We start from the raw sequence: 21,298 nt of genomic DNA, 5'->3' as shown, positions 1-21,298 counted from the left end.
CTATTGTGAAAGAAGTTAGTGTCAGCCATTATTGCACCTTGCCAAAAATATCTTAGTGGTGCTAAGTAAAGATGTTTTACTTTATCGATATCTTTAATCACACTTTTTCTGTGAATCAGAAGTGGGTTTTTTGTTTTTCAGAATGCACATCAGGAGGATCTCATCAACAAGAAATGCAGTGCTGAGCTGCTTTGGTTAAATTTACAGCCACTGGAAACCAGAAGAGTAGGTGTGATTTTTACACCGATTGACTACAAAAGAGTAGCTTCCCTTATTTTAATCAGGTAAGTCAGATTTCAATTGTAAGTGATAATCAAACAACCCAATGTAAAAATGAATTTGCCAAATCTTAGAGCAAAGATAAATGCTCAAAATTCGAAAGGTAGAATACTTCCAGTTTCTAAAAAATTCTTACAAGGTCTTTGTGCCTCAGTCATTAAAAAATAGTCTTTTTTTCGTGCCAGGTGATCAGTGGGTTATGAAATGCATATGAATGTACTGAGACAATTTTGAGTTGAGAGAGCAACACATTGGGTAGCTTTGCTATTTTCAAATTAACTTCATAATGACAGGATTGAGTTGTCCAGTGAGTCTCATGTGCAGCCACCCGTTGCTTATCTCTGGAGGAAAAGAGAGTTTATGGATGAAGCAGCATTTTTACTGGGTGGCACTGTTGCTGTTTCGTGACGTTGGTCACAAGGGTTTTTCCTTCATTGTGTAAAATTCACTGGTGACTGGCTCCAGAATGATCCTATGTGTATTTAGGGGAAACCTATCCAAGCATGGGCAGTGATTCTGTTTTTGAACCACTGTTGCCTTGGATTGGCACCTAGATAGCAAGGCATGATTTTTCAAACGTCATTTGTGTTTTAGTGGCTGATGGCTTATTTTTTATATTATGGCAGAAACAACTTGACTGTTCTGGATGTGGTCAACGTAGAAGGATTTGGAGCCAAAGAATTGCTTAAAGTAGGGGGAAGACTACCTGGTGCAGGAGGATCTCTTCGATTCAAGGTGCCAGAAGCTACGCTAATGGACTGCAGACGACGTGAGTAAGAAGAAGCAGGTCTCTGATTTTGTAGTTGGATGCTTTTCCCCATAGTGGTACTGATATGCTGATATTACTTAACAGTAATGTTAAGTAAACAGAATGTTGAAACAGAAAAAGCTGGAGAGCTTGGTCATGAGAGGTGTAGATTTTTTTTTTTTTTCAAAACAGTGACTGAGGTTAGTTACAAATTCTAGAAATTCACTGCTGCAAAAATAGTCTGTATTAAAATGTTGGTCTCTTCTGAATTTTTTTTTGTTTGATTGAAAGTAAAAATGTAAGCTATTTATAAACATAAGAACATTTTTAAGCACTGTAAAATAATTATTTTTTTTTTTTCTTTAAGAACTGAAAGACAGCAAGCAAATTCTATCCATTACGAAGAACTTCAAAGTAGAGAATATTGGACCTCTTCCTATAACAATTTCATCAATGAAAATCAATGGTTACAGTTGTCAAGGATATGGATTTGAAGTGTTAGACTGTCAGGAATTTTTCCTGGCTCAGAACTCATCACGAGAGATCAGTATTGTGTAAGTAGTGACAGATTTGCTGACAAATTAACTTAATGGTAAAATCTGAAATAATTTCAGTAACAGACACTCCAGTAACACACATGCACACAAAATCTGGTGAACACAGAATATAAATTTCATAAGCATTTCCCCTTTTCAGTAAGTGTAATTCTAACAAATTAATAATATAATAATACTTCTTTATAAGACTCCACTATTTGAAACACTTTTATCAGTACATTATGAGTAATGAATTAAAGCAAGAGTTGTCACAACAAGAGAGTAAGAAATTCTTTGCCACTTGCTTTTTTTTTTCCATTTGATTGTTATCTTCTAGCTTGTTCCAAGTGGCCTGACCACAATCTAGTAATGATTTCCCAACATCACACATAGTCTGAAATGGATTCTTTTTAAAATACTGTTGAGTGAAAGTCATGACTTAAACATAAGCAAATATGACTGTACTAGAGTAACTGTGGTTTCATATACAACAAGTATCACCGCTACTGAGTGGAAAGGTAGATCATACCTCTAGCAGAACCCATGGCAGTCAAGTACAATAATGGTATGGGTCAGGGAAATCAGTAGAAAAATATACAAATCTGATGTTTTCTTCTGCTTTCCCTATCTTTTCAGCCTTGTTCTAAACTTACCCTAGTACCTGACCATTTCTGAAGTCATTCTGCCTGTACGCTTGCCAATTGTGGTTTTGGTAAAGAGTATTTTGGTTAGCATGAGTTGATCATGTGCACCTCCTTGGGAAAGGAAAGTGAGTCACAGTAAAGAGAGTATGGTGAGGAGTCACAATAAATTACATATTCTAATGCTTGATGAAGACCTCCAAGTCTAATCTAAAGCCTTAGGTGCTCATGCCATCTACATAGTCTAAGCAGACAGTGGTCATTTATTTCATTGGGGTTTTTTTCATTTTATTTAATCAGAAGTTACTTTGTATTTTTTTTTGTATCTGTGTGACTCCATAAAATGAAATTCAGCCCAACAGTGGAAAAATAACACCAAGGCTGCTTTTCCTGACAGATTCACTCCTGACTTTACGTCCTCGTGGGTGATCCGGGAGCTGACGCTGGTGACTGCCGGAGATCTGGAGTTCCACTTCACCCTCAATGTGACTCTTCCTCACCACCTGCTTCCGCTGTGTGCCGACGTGGTGCCCGGACCCAGCTGGGAAGAGTCCTTCTGGAGGCTCACCGTCCTCTTCGTAAGGTAATGCTTTCAGGTCCCCCGTGCCAGTTGGAATGGGAAGTGCCAGTGAAAGATGAGCAAGCCCTTTTGGCTTGTGTTAGAATTTTAGTGGTGATAGGGCCTAAATCTGCACCGCATCTGTCTCCTGAGGGTCGTGCCAGCTGGCTGTGACAGCTTAGGTATAGTGCAGTAGCTGGTGATGGAGTTGTCAAGCATTTCTTGCTGCTCTTCCTGATAAACTTCCATGTTAAAGCTGCAAAGATAAAGGGCTAGGATACCTCCACAGGAATACCCAGTGGATACTTCCCTTGCTACACCCCCCACAGGAGAAACACACTTGTGAGATACTAATATCTGAACATTGTAAATAGGATCAAGCATATTGGTAGATATTCTTTGGGTATTTCTGGAAAACTAACACATTTTCTTTCTGCTTTTTTCCTTCTTTCGCTTGATAAAAAAATATTTATGTTCATTGTTAGCTTTTGCTAACCACTGCTAAACAGGCTACCCTAGAAGGATGATTTGGCTTGTGTTAGTTGACTCATTGTTTGTACATGGTAAACTGCTTTTAAGAGGGATGTACCTTTGTACAACAATTAAGAGTTCAGCTCCTACACTTTTTTTTTTGTCTTCTTTTACTAACCTTTCACACTGTGTAGTGTGAACTGGATGTTGTGTTTGTCATAGAAGATGGTCAGTGCTTTCAGCACATCACCCCTGAATTCCTACAGTCAGTACTAACAAGCAGTGAACGTGAATGTCATGGTGGTACATGTGCCAGTGCATACCTAACTGAGATCCTGATGCACACAGTGGTTCTGCTTGCATTGTTGTTTTGCCACTGAAAACAGAGCACAAAAGAAACAATAATGACCACATTACGTCATTCTAGGTGCAACAGAAGGAGACTATAGGCATCTGAAAAATCAGGAATTTCTTATTCTGTTTTCCTGCTGACTAAATTTATACTGCGTGATTGAGAAGGTGGTTGAATGAATGACAAAGATTTGTTCTGATCAGTTTGTATTTGGTGAAATTAATACACCAGAAAGAGGATATTCTGTAGCTTCAGTTTTAGTTCAGAAGTATGGTGGCATTTGTAGCCCATTTTATGCCAGCATTTCTTCTATGGAAAGAAAGGGACAGTAGTAAATAAATATCATAATAATGATGTCACTAGCGTGAATTAATGAAGGTACTCAGAAGACCGGTAATGTATCATACTATGATATTTTGCCATTGTATTGCACTGAAACTTCTAACTGATCTTCAAATCAAGTATTAGCTTTTTTTAGAATAGAGTTTTTTTATTGTTAGATTTCTTGCTTTGTAAAGCTCATGGCTGAGTAATTTTATTGAGAGAATAACTAGCGAGGGTTATAAGGAAAGATGGTTACAACTGTTGTTTTTTTTAAACTGTATTTTGAGTTTTCTCATCTGTCTTTAGTTAAAATTTACTAACATGATATTTGAAAAGTGCACCTTGTTAGAAGCTTTTTAACTCTTTAGTTGAATATTCCTGAAAATTGTGGACACCAATATCTGTTTTTTGTCTTTGGCAGTTTGTCCCTGCTCGGAGTGATTCTAATAGCCTTCCAGCAAGCCCAGTATATTCTAGCAGAGTTCATGAAATCAAGACAGAGGCCAAATCCTAGTTCTTCTCCGCAGCAGAACAGCAACTCTGTTGACGTAATCAGCTCTGATTCCTACAAGTAAAAATAATTTTTTCTTCTTTTGAATTGCCTTTTTTTGTACGCCGTTAATTGTGGAGTGACGCTTTCTGTCTGTCTGTATTTTGATATTGCTCTTGGGCTGGTTTAAAGGAGAGAGTAGTCCAAGCAACCTCCTGCAGAGAGCTTTCAGTGTTGTAGTGTATATTCATCTCCACAAAAGAGAAGTGCAAGAGCTCAAGGTTTTATTAATTTTGTATATTGTCAATAGTACACAGGTAAAAATTGTGTGGTGGAAGTAAAAGATACACCATGTGCAGCAGCCATGGAAAGAATGGAAACTCCATTAAGGATCCTTAAATTGGACCCTCTTGGGTAGTCAGTCAGGCACTTACTGAAGCGTGCAAGTGTGTTTGAAGTCTGAGCACATACTTGGAGTCTTGCTCAACTCCCACTGAAGTCAGAGTATGCTTAGCTGGTATGTTAAATTGAAGACCAAATGCAGTTTCAGGGCTTGTGAATATGCCCCCCTTTCTTTTCTTGCAAAATTATCTCATAAAGCAATTCATGATAGCTGCTTAGATAAAAACAAATCTCAATTTCTTTTCTCTCCAGGGGAAGCTGCAAGACATTTATGGATTCCTATAGTTCCTCAGATAAAGGTAAAGGGAAGGGCTTCCTGTCTGTAGGCACTACTTCCAGCCGAAGTCAGAATGCAGCAAAGAGAAGTCCTGCAACCTACAGCCACTCTCAGAAGAAACACAAATGTTCAGTTTACTACAGTAAGCAGAAACCAAACACAGCAGTTGGCAGTGCCATGGCAGCTGCTGATGAGAGGCAAAATCAGATTGCGGAGAACCAAATCTCAGCACCAAAAGAGGACGTTTGCACTGATGTTGTCAGTGATAACTGGGTAACTCTAAAATATGCAAATGGCATAAATGTTAACAAGAATTTAACTCTTCCAGAAAACTTTCTGGGTAAAGAAGAAAGTGCACTGAAAAATACAGTTCTCATTAAAAATACTTCTTCAGAGTGTGATCTGAAGGAAGATCTTCAAACATGTATGTTTCCTAAGGAAACTAACCTTAAAACTTCAGAAAATCTAGTTGAGCTCAAGGAACAGGAGTTCTGTCCTGTGAAGATGTCCAAGAAGCTACCTGAAAGTCACTTGTCCAGAAATTCACCTCAGCAACAGCCGGAACTGCAAGAAATTTCTAGGAAAAATAGTGGTAATTTTTTTCAGTTTCTGTCAATCAAATTGATTGGGTGAAATATTCTGTTGAATTCACTGGGATCAGGATTCTGTCTTTTGCATGGGACAAGGAGATGTAGTATTTCTTATGTGTTCACTCTGATTTATCTGTTTACATTCCTAAGGAAACAGCTTGCATTAGAAGTTTCATAAATCATGAAATTTGCCTTGGTTTACAAATTTCAAGCTTGTGCTGTAGCATTTTAATGGTTAAAATAATGGATGTCATAAATCTGCTTATAAGACACAAAGTGCCCTTGTCAAATATTCAGGAACATCCCTGTTTGCTGTTTTCAGCTCTGCTGAAAATCTGATGCCTGCTTTTCAGAGTCACCAAGCAAGCATTTTTAGTACTGGGTATTCAGAACTCCTTTGATAAAACCACCAAATAACAAGAGCTGAGAGTATTGTGAAGTTAGATTTTGTAGGAATCAGCAGGTCAAAGTTTCTTTTAGTAGCTGTATAGCTGTTTTTTCTTTCCTTATTTTTTTTTTTTTTTTTTTTTAATTGTGGAACTACTCTCACTGAGAAGTCTTACCTTTCAGCTTCACAACTCAAGATTTTTAAGAGCAGCCCAAAAGCACCTGGTGGAAATCTAAAGCAGAGTAGGAGAATGTGTCCCCTGGAAGCTTGGCTTTACTTAGGCACTTGGCAAAGTAGTTGGAACACTGAACTCTGCCATTTGCTGTAGCTGCAGCAGGGTTTTGTTCAGTGAGTGAGCCATCACAGGAGGATTTCAGGCCCTGCTGCAGTGTGTAGTTCTTACCCAGGGCCCGTTTCTTCATGTGGTGTCATCATCCATGAGATGCACCGAGTCCAAGTGTGCTGTCTGAGGTGGATGCAGAATAATTCCACTCATACTTACAAAGTACTTGGACATTCTTCATGTGCTCCTGAACTGCAGTGTTGAGTTGTGTTTTTTTTTGCTTCGAATTAGGAAATCAGGCGGGAGAAAATCAATCAGTAATTGTGTCTTAACTGTATGTACACAGGAAAGTAACTCTGAGGACAGGTAACCTGTCTCATTGTTGGTTAGCAGCTGTGCTTTTCTGCACTGTCAGGGATGTGAGTATTTCTGTGTTCTAGGAAGTCTGGTAGGATAAATGAAGTCTAAATGTACCATGTTGTGGTGTTTGTATCTTGATTATAGTTACCGATGTGGTTTTGTGCAAACAGGGAATCTTCAAGACCTCAAGTACTTTCACATTTGGATGCTGGAAGAGCAATGGAACATTTTTGTAGTGCTCTGGTAGCCTCCCTTGCCTGGTACCTTGGGTTCCTTTTGCAGTAATCCTGACTGCGTGCTCCAAAGGGGAGCGTGGGGCTGACTCAGAGCCAAGGCGTTGTAGTTGGTTGGTGACAGGAAACCATAGAAATGTTTGGGTGTGCCTTTCTTCAGTTCAGTGTGATAAGCAATGGCAGAGCAGCCGAGCCCTCGGGAGCAGATTGCTGTGGGTGTGTTGAGGGTATCTGAGATAGCTGGAAGTGACCAGAGCTGAAGTTAATTCTGTCCTGTCCAGCACTGGCAGGGCCCAGGCGGAGGACTGGGACTTGACCAGGCAACTCAGCTGCTTGTTAGCACGAGCTTCAGCTCGTTTTCTTAATCTCTTTGGTTTTGTTACACAATAATAGTTTTTATTCCTCACGATCTTCTCAAGAGAATTAATTTTTCTTGCAGAACCCATCCTAAATAAAGAACAACTTCCCTTTGTCTTCATAGTGAACGTGCTTCAGAGATGTAAAGCACAAAATAAAGGCTGTCCTTAGTTTGATCTACTCATTTTTTAAGAAGTGTCCTCACTCAGCTTGTAGGTTTTTTTCTGATTTTTAGCCCAGTATTCTCTGGTGTCATATTCTACCTTACCTTATGACCCAAACATCTCAAATTCAGAGGGCATGAGCAGGATTTGGGTAATTTATACATCTGCTAGGACTGATGTGCCCATGAGCATGAGTCAATAGAGGGCTACCCTTTCCAACTGCTATAAGAATTTGTATACACCATTAGCTTTTGGTTTTGAAATTTCCTTAGTCTCTTGCTATTTTGGAAAGCAACACAAGTCTGTTTTTAAAGAAAGACAGAAGATACTGTGGTTATGACTAGAACCCCATTCTCTTCCTGAGCAAACTGATGTTACTGTTTAATTGCAGGGAACAGCCAGCAAGTGCCTCTCAGGAATGAAACAGAAAACTGTGAGACTTTAAAAAAGCAGGTCAACCTAAAGCCTTCCACAGAGAAAAAGATTAATAAAGGACCTAAGGAAGAGACTCCATGCTGCACAAAAGAGGAGAGTATATCTTCTGAGGTTTGTATTTTGATCTTTCTGTTTTTCAAATTTAAAATGATCTTTTTGATGTCTGTTTAGATGTTTACACACATAGGTATGGATGTGTATGTAGAGACCATTATGTATGGTCACAGACCTGAACTACTGTAAATCAGATGAATGAGGAAGTGTGCAGACATTCTGTCCCACATCCACTGCATGCTAATGCTGTTTTATAGAATGATGAACTGTTTGGGTAAAAATTAAAACAGCCCCAGGACTGTAGTATTTGCCCTATTGCAATCAGAGATATTCTTTGTTATTGTTGGAGCAGGCACAAACATACCGGAATCTAATGCCAGCTGTCAGCCACAGTAATGATGTGAGAACATGGTCCAGAGGGGAGGTGTCCTAAGTGGGCACATCAGCCTTCTTGTGCAGACCTGACCTCCAGATACAGGGCTTTGCAGCAGCAGTTTGCATTTGAGCATACAGTAGGCAGAAGCTTCTTAATAGATTGTGAAGCTGCTGAGAAGAATCGTTCTTTACCCCTGGTTTATTTGTTGCAGGCAGCATAAAACACTTAAACAACTTCATCAGGTAGTTAGTAAACCCAAGAGTTTATATTGCTTGTGTCCTGTCTACCAGATGAGAATCCCATGGCAAAAAGGTGTAAAGATTTATTTCCCATGCTTGGTGAATATGTGTCAGAAAAGATAGCGTCTAGTGGTGTTTTGGGAACTGTTGTTACAAACTTCTGTCCAGGTGTGGCTGATGGTGTTCAGCTTGTTTCTTGCATTTTTTAAAATGACTCTTATTTGTTGGTTAATGTACCCCATAAGTTCCTCATTCAAATGAATGCTTCCCCACACACCCCCAGCTGCTGAGGAAAGGGAGGATTTATTACTGCTGAACTTGCACACAAACTGATCATAAATCTGGCAGATGTTTTTTGTTTTTAGCACATTGGGAATTTTATTGACTACTTTCCTTTTCTCCCCCTATTTTTTTTTATTTCCCTGGAAGTCAGAGCTAAATGCTGTGAGGGGGGAAAATGCTAACATTGGGAATTCAAAAATTTCTGTCTCATCATCTGTTGGTGTCCTGATGGACAGAGTCTTGGAAAGGATGGTCAAATTGATGGTGCTGGAAAGAGGATGTGCTGTGGAAAGACACTAAATCATGAAGTAATTATGCATTTGGGTCAGGTCATTTTGTCCAGAGAAATTTAGTTAGACAAATCCAATGGAGCTCATTTACTGAGTTAACTTCATTTTATAATGTATGTATTGTCTCAGCTCATAATTTTTACCTTTAGCAAGAAGATGTGTATAGGAAGAAGAAACCTCAGGAGAAGAAGGAAGGAAATGTACCAAATATGAATTGGAATAGAAATAGAACATCTAGAAAAAATAAGAAGAAGAACATTAATCTCTCTACAAGGTATGTATTGCCTCACCACAGCAGGAAGAAATCAAAATTGCTGTAATGTTTCTGCAGGTTTTGCATAGTACATCAGGCAGGATTGCTTTATCTCTCTGAATAAACACACTTTAATCCTGGCCTGAGCCTTTAATTTAAAGAATGTGCAGTACTAAATACCACCAGGAAAAGAAAAAAATTCCATAATAAGTGTGTATGTATATAGACACACCCCATTCTGCATAGCATAGCAGTGGTCGCTCTCTCTTGCCATCTGGAAATCACTGTTCCTGAAATTGGGAGGGTTAGCTTCCTTTCCATTGTGTGGGTAAAATTTAGTCAGCTATTCTCCTCTGTAAAAAGAGGAAAACAAAATTGTTGAAGTCATTCCACTTTCAGGGGAGTCATCTGCTGTATTAACTGAGAGAAATTTGTCTTCTAGTAGTCTTGGAAGAGGAAGAGAAATATGTAGAAAAGAGACAATGGTTTGCATTTTTGCTGTATGATTAAAAAGATTAGAGCAACACTAGGCTCAAAAGAATTTGAGACCATATTGGGAAGTTACTTTCCCTTATGACCCTCCCCCCCAGGTTTATTTAGATGCATTTCTGAAGTCAGCTGTAAACTACTAAATTAGTTTTTCATTTATTTTAAATCAAAGTTATTTGGATTGTTAAAAAATACCAGTTATAAACTGCTACGAGAATAGAAACACTCATAAGGAGAAAATCCCCCTTTTTCTCCCCCAGCCCTTTGAATTAAGGTCACAATCCTACAAAGCCTTCACAGTTTTAGTTTTATTGCAAGTGGTCCTATTGAGGTTAGTGGCCTTAACAAGGAGACTGTAAATCTGAAGGGGCTGTTATAACTCATTATAAAAAAAATCAGTATTCATTGTGTGAGAATCAGCACATGTGTAAATCTTTGCAGGAAGTGCACCATTGTAGGTAGGAAGGATTAAAAAATGGAAATGAAATACTGAAGTTTGGTGTCTGTTCTTTGAACTGATAATTATGCCAGTCATAATGCACATTTTTCTGTGTGTCTAGATCTTTGTACAGTGCTAGGCTGTGCTTGTCGCTGTAACGTGTGATTGCCTTCTGCAAGTGCATTAGAGAATGGAGTCAAGCATGCACATGGTTTTTTTTGCTTCTCCACCTGAGAAGCAGTAGTCTGTGGTGGGGTTTTGCATCTTGGGAAAGACTTCTTATGTTTCTGTAAAGTTGAGGAATAAGACTCCTGAACCTATTCCTTGCCTCACATCCTGCCTTGATAGCCACATGATTTGAAGTGCCTGAAGAGTGCAGCTGAAATATAAAATGCAAACATGTTTCTCTGTGTGTGTTTGTATTAGGGTCCCTGAGCAGAGCGAGTTGAAGCATATGTGCAGTGAATTTGAAAGGCCAGATCTGAGAGCAAATATTGGAATAAGAGCCTGGTGTCCTCAGGGTAATGGAGAAAATTGTAAAGCAGACCAAAAAGCTGGGAATTTGTCTATACAAGGAGAAACAGGTATGCAATCTTAATTGTTTTAAATAGAGGAAGGAATATAATGTGGGTTTTGTGGCAGTAGAGCTGTATTCCCTCCTTGAGAGACTTGTGCTTCTCTCCCTTTCGAGCCCTGACATGAAGACAGCAGGACTGGCATGATGCAGTGCCTGAAATGATACCTGATCACTTCTGAAGGGCTCCATGTGCTTTCTTCATGGGATTGCTTGGTGATACAAATCACCAGATGTGTCTTTCTGATCCATCAGCCCAGGGTGAAGCACTGACAGTCTGCTTGTGTACTCAGATTGAAGCTGGTATTATATGCCCCTTATTGTAGGGGCTGCTTCATTTACCTTCAGGCTATCAGTAAATATTAATTATATTAATTTCAGCCCTTATGCCAGTAAATCCAGAGAATCTATGTAAATTCATGTTTCAGATGACTTTTCACTGAACCTTCAGCTGATGTTTTGTGTTGGGATTTTTTTAAAAAATTATTTAGAAAGCTTTTATCAACGGTCCAAAAAGAAGTGTTTGGAGAAGTTCTGTTCTGATTCGAGCTCAGATTGTGGAAGTTCGTCGGGAAGCGTTCGTGCCAGTCGTGGAAGCTGGGGTAGCTGGAGCAGTACCAGCAGTTCAGATGGAGACAAAAAGCCCATGATTACTGCCAGGCATTTTCTTCCATCCAGTAAGTTCTGCAAATACCATCTCTGCACAGCAGTGGGCAGAGTTTCAGCCTGGCTTCTGAATGGAAAGGGCTATCGTGGTATGGGGCATGTATCTTGCCTTTTATAGGGCACCTCTCAGGAACATGAGGGGAGATTTAAAGAACTTGGTGGTTGGAAATTTAAAAAAAAAAAAAATACTGCAAATTTTGTGGAGATGAAGATGAGCTGTGAGGCTACAGAGTGTCAGACTCCTCACTGAGGAAGCTGCAGAATTAGTTTTCATAGAAAGATGAAAGAACTGATAATCACCAGTTAAAGCAATTTCTTTTGAATTTGTCACAACACATCATTCTCTTAAAAATATCATAACTATTTAAGAGATGCACAAATGAGGAATGTGTGAAAGCAGTTCAGATTTGAGGATTCTGGGATTGGATAGCTGTACTTTAGGCCTAAGTATCTAGGAGACTTGAGCCACTTGACTGATATGAAAAAGGGGAACTGTGGTTCATTACTGTGTTGTTTTTTTTTAATACTGTTAAAATAGTTGAAAGCCTGAAGCCTGTTGCTGCCATCACTATCCAGATGGATGTAGCACTAGAAGCAAATTTTAAAGAAAGTGCTGAAGTGACATGAGTAAACCTAGCTTTCAGTATGTGAAAAAAGCTGATCTGAATAATTTAAAAATATGCAAGTACTTAATGTGTATTTGTGTATGTATAAAACTTGGCATTACCAATAGGTAGTATGTGATGTATCTGAACCTGCCATCTAATAGATAATGAATTGTGTGTACATGACTTTTCTACTTGTTCAAATTGTAATACCTCTTAAAAATCCAAATGCAAAATTAGTAACAAGGTGCCTCTCCATTAAGAGTGTGGTAAATCACTTGTAAGTCATAAAACACATTTAAGACCATGTGGACATGGATAGCACCCTTTGAAATTAATTAATGCAGTTAGTGATACTCTGGCCTGAGAGAGAACTTGATTCATTGATGATTCTATTTGTGTGTATGTGTATTCTGTGCATACTTCCTTTTTTAGGATCTTTGATTTTCACAGTCATTCTTTTCTTTAGGAGAGAATATTTCACAAAATGATTTTCCATCTGAAACGCCTATCACTTTAAATCTGTCTCATAACATCTGCAATACCAGGTAAAAAATTTGAAATCTACACCTGTAAAGCATTAAAGAAACACCACCAACTTGAAATTTTGTCTCATTTTGATAAATTAGGCCTGTTGTCTTGGAAGAAGTATCTTCTTCTGTACATGAGAAGATACAGGCAAAACAGATTATGCTGGAAAAAAAACAATAAATGCTTCTAAACATAAAAGAAAATGAGGGAAAAAATGAAATCTCTTTTCTTCCAGATCTTAGCAACTTACTACATTTCCATTACCACTTAGTTATATTAAAGTAATAACCATTTGAAAAAAAAGGTGGGAGTGAGACTTTCAAGTTGATGTTACTCTTTTAATGGGAGTAATGTTCTTCTGGGATATACAGCATGAAAACTGATTTCCCCCCTCCCTCACATTCTGTTCTACCTCCTTACTAGAGATAGCATCTCCAATTTTTATTACTACAGGTCCTCATTTCACTTCTCATTCATGACTCTCTGTTTTCATTAGCAGAAGTAATTTAATCTTTTTTCCCTCTCAGATTCTGGTGCTTGAAAACGTTTTCTTTCTACTCATATTGACTAGTTTCTTTGATTTTGATTTGATTAATATGAAATGGATGTTCATTTGTGCCTATGTGTCTTCATGCACATAAAAATAAACTTTCCTGAAAGCTGTTGGAAGCATTGAAACACTGTGAGAGATCCTACTCATCTTAATGGACTATAGCTCAGTTTTCAATTTTAGAGAGCTGTTGAATTAATTTGCAATACATTGATAGTTTGATGATAGAAGTTGAAGTAAAGATCTATTAATTTTATGCATTTTTCATGTGTAGTAAGTAGTTGGCTTTTAATTGGAAAAAAAAAAGCCTTTTAAAAATTGCACAGCAGTTAAGTCAAAATAAGAAAAATCAGGAAAGAGTGGAAAAGTAATTGCAATCATTATGTTTATTAGAATATTTTTTTACATCTCTGTATGTTTCCTTTGCATACTTTGGACTATGGAATGTAACAGTGTCTAGACTTAAGAAATTAAATTTTCTTTTCATTCAGCAGAGACATGAACAGCATCCCCCAATATCCTGAAACTTTATGTCCCAATTTCACTGACATAGCTGCAGATCCTGACAAAAATAAAGGTCAGTTACTTTCAAACAGCTGAAGCCTTTTTTTTGTTTTTTTTTTCTTTTTTCACTTTCAGTGATGTTGCTGATAACACATATACCAACTTCACAGACATGTTATTAGAACTTGACTTACTTCTAAACAAGTTAAGAGCAAATTTAGCAGGTGAAAGCTTACAACCTTGACATTTTTTTTCTGCATCTTCTCTGTGTGAAAACAGCATTTAGCTTTCAACTCAGATTTTAGGTATTCTTTGGGTTTTTTTCTTCCTCTTGGTTTGCACCAATTTATGTTCAAAAGTAGTGCAATTAGGAGAGCAAGAGCACTGGTTGCTGTGGCAAAATGAAACTTGGCATTAAATCAGATATGACCATTTTCCCCTCTAAAATTTCCACAACTGGCACTTGTTCTTTTTGAAAGCAATAGTAAATGAGATGGAGTTGGGCTGTTAAAACTCATTGTTTGTATCTCAAAGGGAAGTAACATTAACTTGTTGAGTGGGATTCATAGATGCAATGGGCTACATGATGAGGTGTAGTTGGAAAGCTGATTTAGGACACATGGTTCTTAGGGCAGCAGAGCTGCCAGCCTGTGGCTCTCCCTTCTGCTGTAACTTTAAGCTCTGTCTGGTAGGATAGAAGTGCTTATTAAACTTGTTCTGCAACAGCAATATTCATAACTGTCATGTAAAATAATGAAATATCTGCCCTGGGAGCTAAATACAGCCATGAAAAGTTCATGTATTGTTTGGCCATGGATTGCATTTGTCAATTAAAAACCTAATCCTGTTCCCACTGCATTAGTGCAGTTGGACTTGAGAGATTTTCTGACTGATGGGTGAGGGGGTGGCTGGTGGGGATCCACCTCCCTGCCATCCCTCCTGGCATGAGGAAGGGTACCACATTGGTGCTGGCACCTGATGACTTGAGGACTCTGTAGGGATTTCTTGCCCTGTTTTGTTGAATTTCAGCTTCTCAATTTAAGTCTTTTTATATATATTTTTTAACAAATAGAAAGTTTGAGAATATTTTAAAGATGGACATCGATCACAAAAAAAAAAAAAAAGATTGGTTAGTAATTCTGGATTTTTTTTATCTAGCTTAGAGGGTTTTTTGGTGTATCTGAGAATAAAGTGTCATTGTGATATTAAGAGTTTGTGGAGCTTCCTTCATGTTGTTCTGTTTTTCATTCCCCTTTTTTTCTTTTTAGGTCTTTACCCAGCAGGTGACTTGTGGCCTGCCCAGCCAGTCTGCCTGACAAACAGTTTAAACTACAACCTTGAGAATAATATTCCATGCATGATCCAAGAAACCCCCTCTGTCCACAACAGGCAAGTTACGTTTTATTTGAACAGTATGGATAATACTTTGTTCAAGTTTCTCTGATGCAGAGGACTGTACTAGAACTTAATCTGATCATACTTGTAAGGCAGGTGGTAATTAAAGTAAAATTCTTTCTGTGACTTCAATCTTAGTTCCTTTTGTTTGTACTCTTCCATTAGTACATCATGATGAATTTTGCTAAGACAAATTCACCAATGTGAATTATACACAGATATTACTTATACAATGCAGAGGACTGTACTAGAACTTAATCTGATCATACTTGTAAGGCAGGTGGTAATTAAAGTAAAATTCTTTCTGTGACTTCAATCTTAGTTCTGTTTGTTTGTACTCTTCCATTAGTACATCATGATAAATTTTGCTAAGACAAATTCACCAATGTTCTCACTTATACACAGATATTCTAGAACTTCTTCCAGATCTAATTACTTTTTGGAAAGCTTTTAATTTCTTCCACTTCTTTCGCATGGCGAGGCAGAGGGCTTGGCTTTTAGGTGTGTTGCCCTCTTGCTAAATACAAACCTTCTGTATATCATGGGCTGTGTTATGCAGTGTGTACTCACATGAAGTGGTGTGAAAAGACATTGTTAAATAAAGGCAAATAGACCTGTTTGAAGATGGTGTAAGGATACAAATTGGTCTGTTTCAGGCTCTGTGTAGATTCATCTGCCTGTAGTAAGGAACTCGAGTAATTCTTGTACTTTAGACTCTCCACACTGCAAATTTTACTAATGAAAGACATACCACAAACCAGTGAGAAGAAATAACTCTGCCACCACGTAGCAGTGAAATACGGCCAGTTCTTCAGGTCATATCCTGTCATCCAAAATGGCAGAGTGGTAAAAAAGAAATCCCCATGTGATGGTCTTGTGATCCCAACCAGCCTGCTAACCTCAGCTCTGACTGTCATGTCAACAAACTGCAGCCCTGATGATTGGGAGCAATGGCCAGTGGTCAGTCCAGCTCTTAAGTCAGATGAAATAAATGGTGATTTGTGGCAGATTCTGTTATGCTGCTTTACTTTCATACACCAAATTTGGTCTTCATATGCAAAACTACATGTAATTATTTGTTCATATATAGTAGTGATAACTTCTTGCCTGAATGGTAAAATTCAGTTAGCATAAGGTGAAATGCTTTTATATATAAGTCTGCCTTGCCCAGTCTAGGTCCAGACTTTGACTTCTTCAGGCTCACTGCATAACAGAGATTGTTTCACTGCTGACATGCCTTTAAGAATTACTTTTGAAAAGCCTTTAAGTTCTGGAATTATTTTAATTAAAACAAGTATAATCTCTATAAATTAATGTGTAGCTTAGCAAACATAATTGTTGAAGAGGACTTCAGTGCATATGGTATGGGAAGTAGGAATCCCTGTTTTAATTGCTATTCTCAAGCATTCAAATGCTTGAGGAATGCATTACATTTTCTTCTATTTCAAATCACATGATTTCACTTTATATCTACCATTGCTATGATTGTGGGAAAGAGGTACCAATATTTCCTTTTTACAGAGGAAGAAGTTGAACCCAGTTAGCTGTTGCAGGAGTTTGGTAGCTGTCATTACAAGTTGTTCATCATCCCAGAGGAAAGAGAGCTCAGTAAGAGAATCACTGTGATTATCTAGTGGCACAGAGTAGATACTGGTGGAATTGAGAAGCAGAACATGAAAAGCCTCATCATCAGTTACAGGCGTTTTGCATCCAACAGCTTTATATTAAATAAGTATTTCTAAATAATTCTCAGAAGTTCTGTGAATTGCTTCTGACAGCAGATTTTTCTTTTTCTTTGGACAGCTTCATTGACTGGAATGCAGCTTGTGACAGCCAGTTTTCCAACATGTATTGTCCACTAGAGATGAACGAGTATGGTGCTTTCCCAGAAGGTAGGATGAAGTAAAGCTTATGAGTTATCACTGAGCATGTTTTTCTTCTCTCACCTTTTGTAGTACAAAAGGCTGAGCTTGTCTGTAAACATCTGGGCATTCATTGCTTAGGCAGACTTCACAGTTTCCAACTGACTGGGTGCTCTGTCAGTAATAAACAATGTCTGCATGTGGCGGACGAGAAGACTAATCTCCGTATGGAGTTATTAAGCCTGAAAAGCTAGTGTACAGGATGCTGTCTGAGAGGGAATAGAAACGCTCGTGACCACAGTATTACACAAATCTTTCTGCACAATTTTCTTTGTTTCCCCTCTGGCAGACTTCTGCCTTCCAGTGTGTGAAACAGAACGCCTCTTGTGACCAATTACTTTTCCAGGCTAGAGTTTCCTGGCTTGGGAAGCGCACTGGCAGCAACTTAGAATTCTTTAGCATTACCTAAGCAATAACTAAAGGTCAGGCTACAGTATCACAGGCAGCACGGTGATCCCTTGGGTGCTTAGAGCTGAGGCATGTTGGCAGTGAAAGCCGGGTAAACTCTGCCATGCACATTCTGTGGCTAATAAAGACTCTGTTCTCCGTTCGAGAAATTGCCAGCTCTTTATGCTGATGGCAATTTGTTAGTGGGTCTCTAATACAGAGTGGTAGTCTTGTTAACAGAAATAGTTATGCTTTGCTGATCTGCTGCCCTGAAGCTGCCTGAAGAAGGCTTTGGTTGGTTCCAGCCTGGCTCACTCTCAGAAGGTTCACTGTTCCTCCACAGAAATGTTGGTAGCGTTTGCGTCGCAAAAGCCTTATTTTGTCTTCCTGCTTTTATAAACTGCAGAAAACATGAACTACCCCAGTGGCTTCCCAGGTACTGCAGCTGTGCAGAATACAGCCTTTATTGACCAGAACTGTCCCTCCACCTGGAGCGCGCCTCCCAACATGCCACCTACCTGGGAGCAAGCCAGTTATGTCAACTCCACAGTGAGTATTGCCCCGGGAAGGGGCTGCTTTTGTGTGCCTTCTCAGAGCCTTCCCACTGCATTCCTGTCTGTCCCCTACCTCTTGCTCACACGTTCTTCATGAGTCCTTTAAGCAGCCTGATGTATATCTTTGATGCTGGCATTTGTAGCATTGGCTTTTTCCCAGCTGTTGGTCAAGGTTGTTACTGGACCTTGTCTGTGAAATTTTAAGACATCTTTTGCCTGAAAGTTGGCTAAAATTATCTTACATATGGAAAAACATTTTGGACTTACATAATCTACTGAGATTTTCCTATCAAAATCAACCTTTTCAGATGCGGGTAAAACACAAAAAGTGCTGACAGCAAAACCCAGAGAGTTTTGGAAATTGTATAGCTGAATGGACAGCTGCTCTCAGTGACTTTGACAGGTTTTTATGCTCGGAAATCCAAGTGATTTAAACTGGATTTGTGCAGATTTCTGAATGCTGACTTTGACCTGTTATGCTCCAGACTGGCCATGTTTATGTCATCCCATAGTGCAGTGTAGTGACTTCAGTTCAAGGTGGCCTTTAAATGTGTAGCAACCTTCTCTTCTGCTCATAGTTCAAAGTCTTCTTTTCAGAGTTTTGGGGTTTCTTAAAATTATTTACAGTATGTTTATTTAATGAAAATAACCAAATAAAGAAAGAAATATTTCCAACTGCAAAAGTGAAAATTCTACTGTGTTAGAAAGTGGCAAAATGGATAGAAGACTGTTTCCTAAAACAAACGTAGCTTTATTTTGTATTTTATTCAGGAATGCTAGGAAACACAGAAGGTAGACATTGGAAAATACATTAGATAATTCAGTTCATTTCCCAGGAGAGCTTTTCCCCAAATACATTTCAGTGTTTCATTCAGTTTTAAAAGTCCCAAGACTTCCATGACCTTCTCAGAGAGACTTCCTTGCAGTCTAACACATCTTGCCCTCTAGGAGATTCTTTATAAGCTCTTGAAATTTTCTAACTAAATTCCCTAGCTCCCAATTACAGTGTCTTTTCCATACTGAATATCCCTCTCCGCTCCCAGCATGCAGAGTCTTTCAGTACTGACACATACTTCACCCTATTTCTTAGACACCCTTTTCCTTTAATTTTAACTCTCAGAACATGAATGATGCCCTTCACATGTCTTCCATTTCTCCCTTATTTTTCTTAATAACCTGACCAGAACTGAATATTGTATTCCTGTTACTGTAATATTGATGCCATGCAGGGAGGAGCTCATATGGCTTCATTTACCACAGTACCTCTACACAGACACACTAGTGCTGCTGTGTGTAATATTTCCAGCAACTCGTATTGCTTTGTGGACTTGTGTGCAGTTTTCTGCCTGCGTGTTTCCAAAGTCCTCTGCATAAATGCTGCTTCCTGCCATTTAGTACTACGTTTCCACATTTTCTTTGGCAAGTGGTTCGTTTTGCAGTTCACCATGCTGATTTTATCTTGCCCTGCAGCCCTACCTCTCAAGCACCCGGAGCTTGTCGCCAATGTCTGGACTTTTTGGTTCCATCTGGGCACCTCAGAGTGATGTTTATGAAAGCTGCTGCCCCATCAGTGCCACGACCCAACACTCGACCCATGTGGAGAACCAGGCAGTTATGTGTAAGCAGGAATACTATCCAAGGTTTAATCCCTTCCGTGCCTACATGAACTTGGACATATGGACTACGGCAGCCAATCGAAATGCAAACTACCCGCTTTCGAGGGACTCGGGTTACTGTGGAAACGTGTGAAAGGAATTTGATTTAAAAATGTGAATAAAGATGCTTGCAGTTTTGATTACTAGAGTAAGCTGGTTGTTGAATAGATAACAATGTTGGTGGATATTTTGGCACTTTTATATTGAAAATAAATTTTTTTTTTTTACAGAAGTCTGAGCATTCAGTGCATTTTAAAAACAAAGCTCATTCAGGATGCTGTTATTGTCAGGTGAAGGCTATAAATTTAAAATTCTTTTTTTTTTTCCAGAGTAAGGGCAGTATTAGGTTCTTTAAAGCATCCATGAGCCTGTACTGTGTGTTGCTTCTGAAGTTCACATTCTGCTCTATAAACTAGGAGTGGTTTAGCATTTGTAGGTACAGATTTACACCCGTAAGTAATGGCATCTTTCCATGGATGGCTGGAATGCATCTCATTCAAAAGAGAGAAGCAGCAATATGTTTCATTGAGGTAAAATAATCATTTGACAAGAGTTCAGTAAATTTTATGGAATTGAATAAAGTTTAATGGTGGTTTACCAAGGCTCAGTAAGCTTGATGGCAAGGTTCACCTTTTAATTACTGCATGGAAAAAACATAGGAAGGAAAATGGAGTTAGAGTCAAGTTAGAATGATTCACACAGAGGCCAGAGACACAAAGGGTGAGGAAGACCACCCTGTTGAGTCACCAGGTTCAGAGTAAACTCCCTTGCTTTCTAAACTCCTTATGGAGCTTAGGTGTGGCCAGGCCCAGTCTTAGTCTGACGTTGACAACAGTTTGTGTCTCATGGAATTATCTATACAAAGTTTATAGTAATTAATAGCGAGTTAACTACATGGATTAGTAATGTTTCATTAGTATTAATTCAGCATGCCATCAGGCAGTTACTGAGGGTCTGTTATGAGTAAGGGATCTTTCCACCTTGGGCAAGGAAGGATCTTACAGTCTCAGGTAAGGGATCTCAAACCTTGAGAAGCTTCCCTGATCAAGGGGAGAGTCACCTGGCATACAGTCCAGTCAGCTGAAGTTCAGGGAGAGCTCAAATTTGGCTTGTCCTGATGGTAGTATTTATAGAGTGAAGCAGTTGGCTGCTAGACAGTAGTAGAGACAAGGTGTCTTCGTTTTAGCTCTGGTATCTTGTTCTGTACTTTGGTTATCTTGCATTTTTGGGCTTTGAAACCACCCTTCAAAATGTTTTTCCAAGGCACCTTCCCTCCCTTGTACACAAAGCAGGAGCTTTCCAGCTGACAGGTTCACCACAGAGTCAGCCTGTGGTTCAGGCTGCCTGAAGTCAGAATGACTGAAGTACAGCTAGGGGTCACGAGCACCCATCACACATCTCTGCCTGCCTACCTGTTCATGCAGATCAGTGATTTTCCAAGTGGTGCCACTTCTGCTGCTGGCATAGTTATTTGTGGGTGTAAACTTCTGGCAATAGAAAAAAGGCTGAATTGTGGCTTGTTTATCTGGCTTCAAAATGCAAGCTGTCACTTGGGCGTTGTTACGCTTGTGCAGGTGTGGGTGAGCAGGCATTTCTTCCGGGAGCTTTTCTTGCAAGTCACTCCTGATGTTTTGTGTTTTGTAT

The 21,298-nt window shown here is 38.9% G+C and overlaps 1 protein-coding gene across 1 annotated transcript in view; it reads left to right on the top strand.

The window, feature by feature from the left end:
* Positions 1–19,886, top strand: part of KIAA0922 (KIAA0922 ortholog) — a 46,354-nt gene extending 26,468 nt beyond the window's left edge. Inside the window, exons 18-33 of the mRNA XM_008942700.1 lie at positions 142–284; positions 906–1,048; positions 1,395–1,581; positions 2,602–2,787; positions 4,332–4,481; positions 5,055–5,671; positions 7,846–8,000; positions 9,280–9,404; positions 10,738–10,895; positions 11,377–11,562; positions 12,626–12,704; positions 13,729–13,814; positions 15,010–15,130; positions 16,940–17,028; positions 17,852–17,994; positions 19,470–19,886. Of these exons, the coding sequence (XP_008940948.1) occupies positions 142–284; positions 906–1,048; positions 1,395–1,581; positions 2,602–2,787; positions 4,332–4,481; positions 5,055–5,671; positions 7,846–8,000; positions 9,280–9,404; positions 10,738–10,895; positions 11,377–11,562; positions 12,626–12,704; positions 13,729–13,814; positions 15,010–15,130; positions 16,940–17,028; positions 17,852–17,994; positions 19,470–19,748 (2,847 nt within the window). The 3' untranslated portion in view covers positions 19,749–19,886. The remainder of the gene's footprint in view (positions 1–141; positions 285–905; positions 1,049–1,394; positions 1,582–2,601; positions 2,788–4,331; positions 4,482–5,054; positions 5,672–7,845; positions 8,001–9,279; positions 9,405–10,737; positions 10,896–11,376; positions 11,563–12,625; positions 12,705–13,728; positions 13,815–15,009; positions 15,131–16,939; positions 17,029–17,851; positions 17,995–19,469) is intronic.
* The last annotated feature ends 1,412 nt before the right edge of the window (positions 19,887–21,298 follow it).

Source organism: Merops nubicus, unplaced genomic scaffold (genome assembly GCF_000691845.1).
Source record: "Merops nubicus isolate BGI_N331 unplaced genomic scaffold, ASM69184v1 scaffold25400, whole genome shotgun sequence".
In the NCBI taxonomy this organism is placed as follows: domain Eukaryota; kingdom Metazoa; phylum Chordata; class Aves; order Coraciiformes; family Meropidae; genus Merops; species Merops nubicus.
Note: the sequence above shows the minus strand (reverse complement) of the source record. Positions and strands in the feature narration are given on the sequence as shown.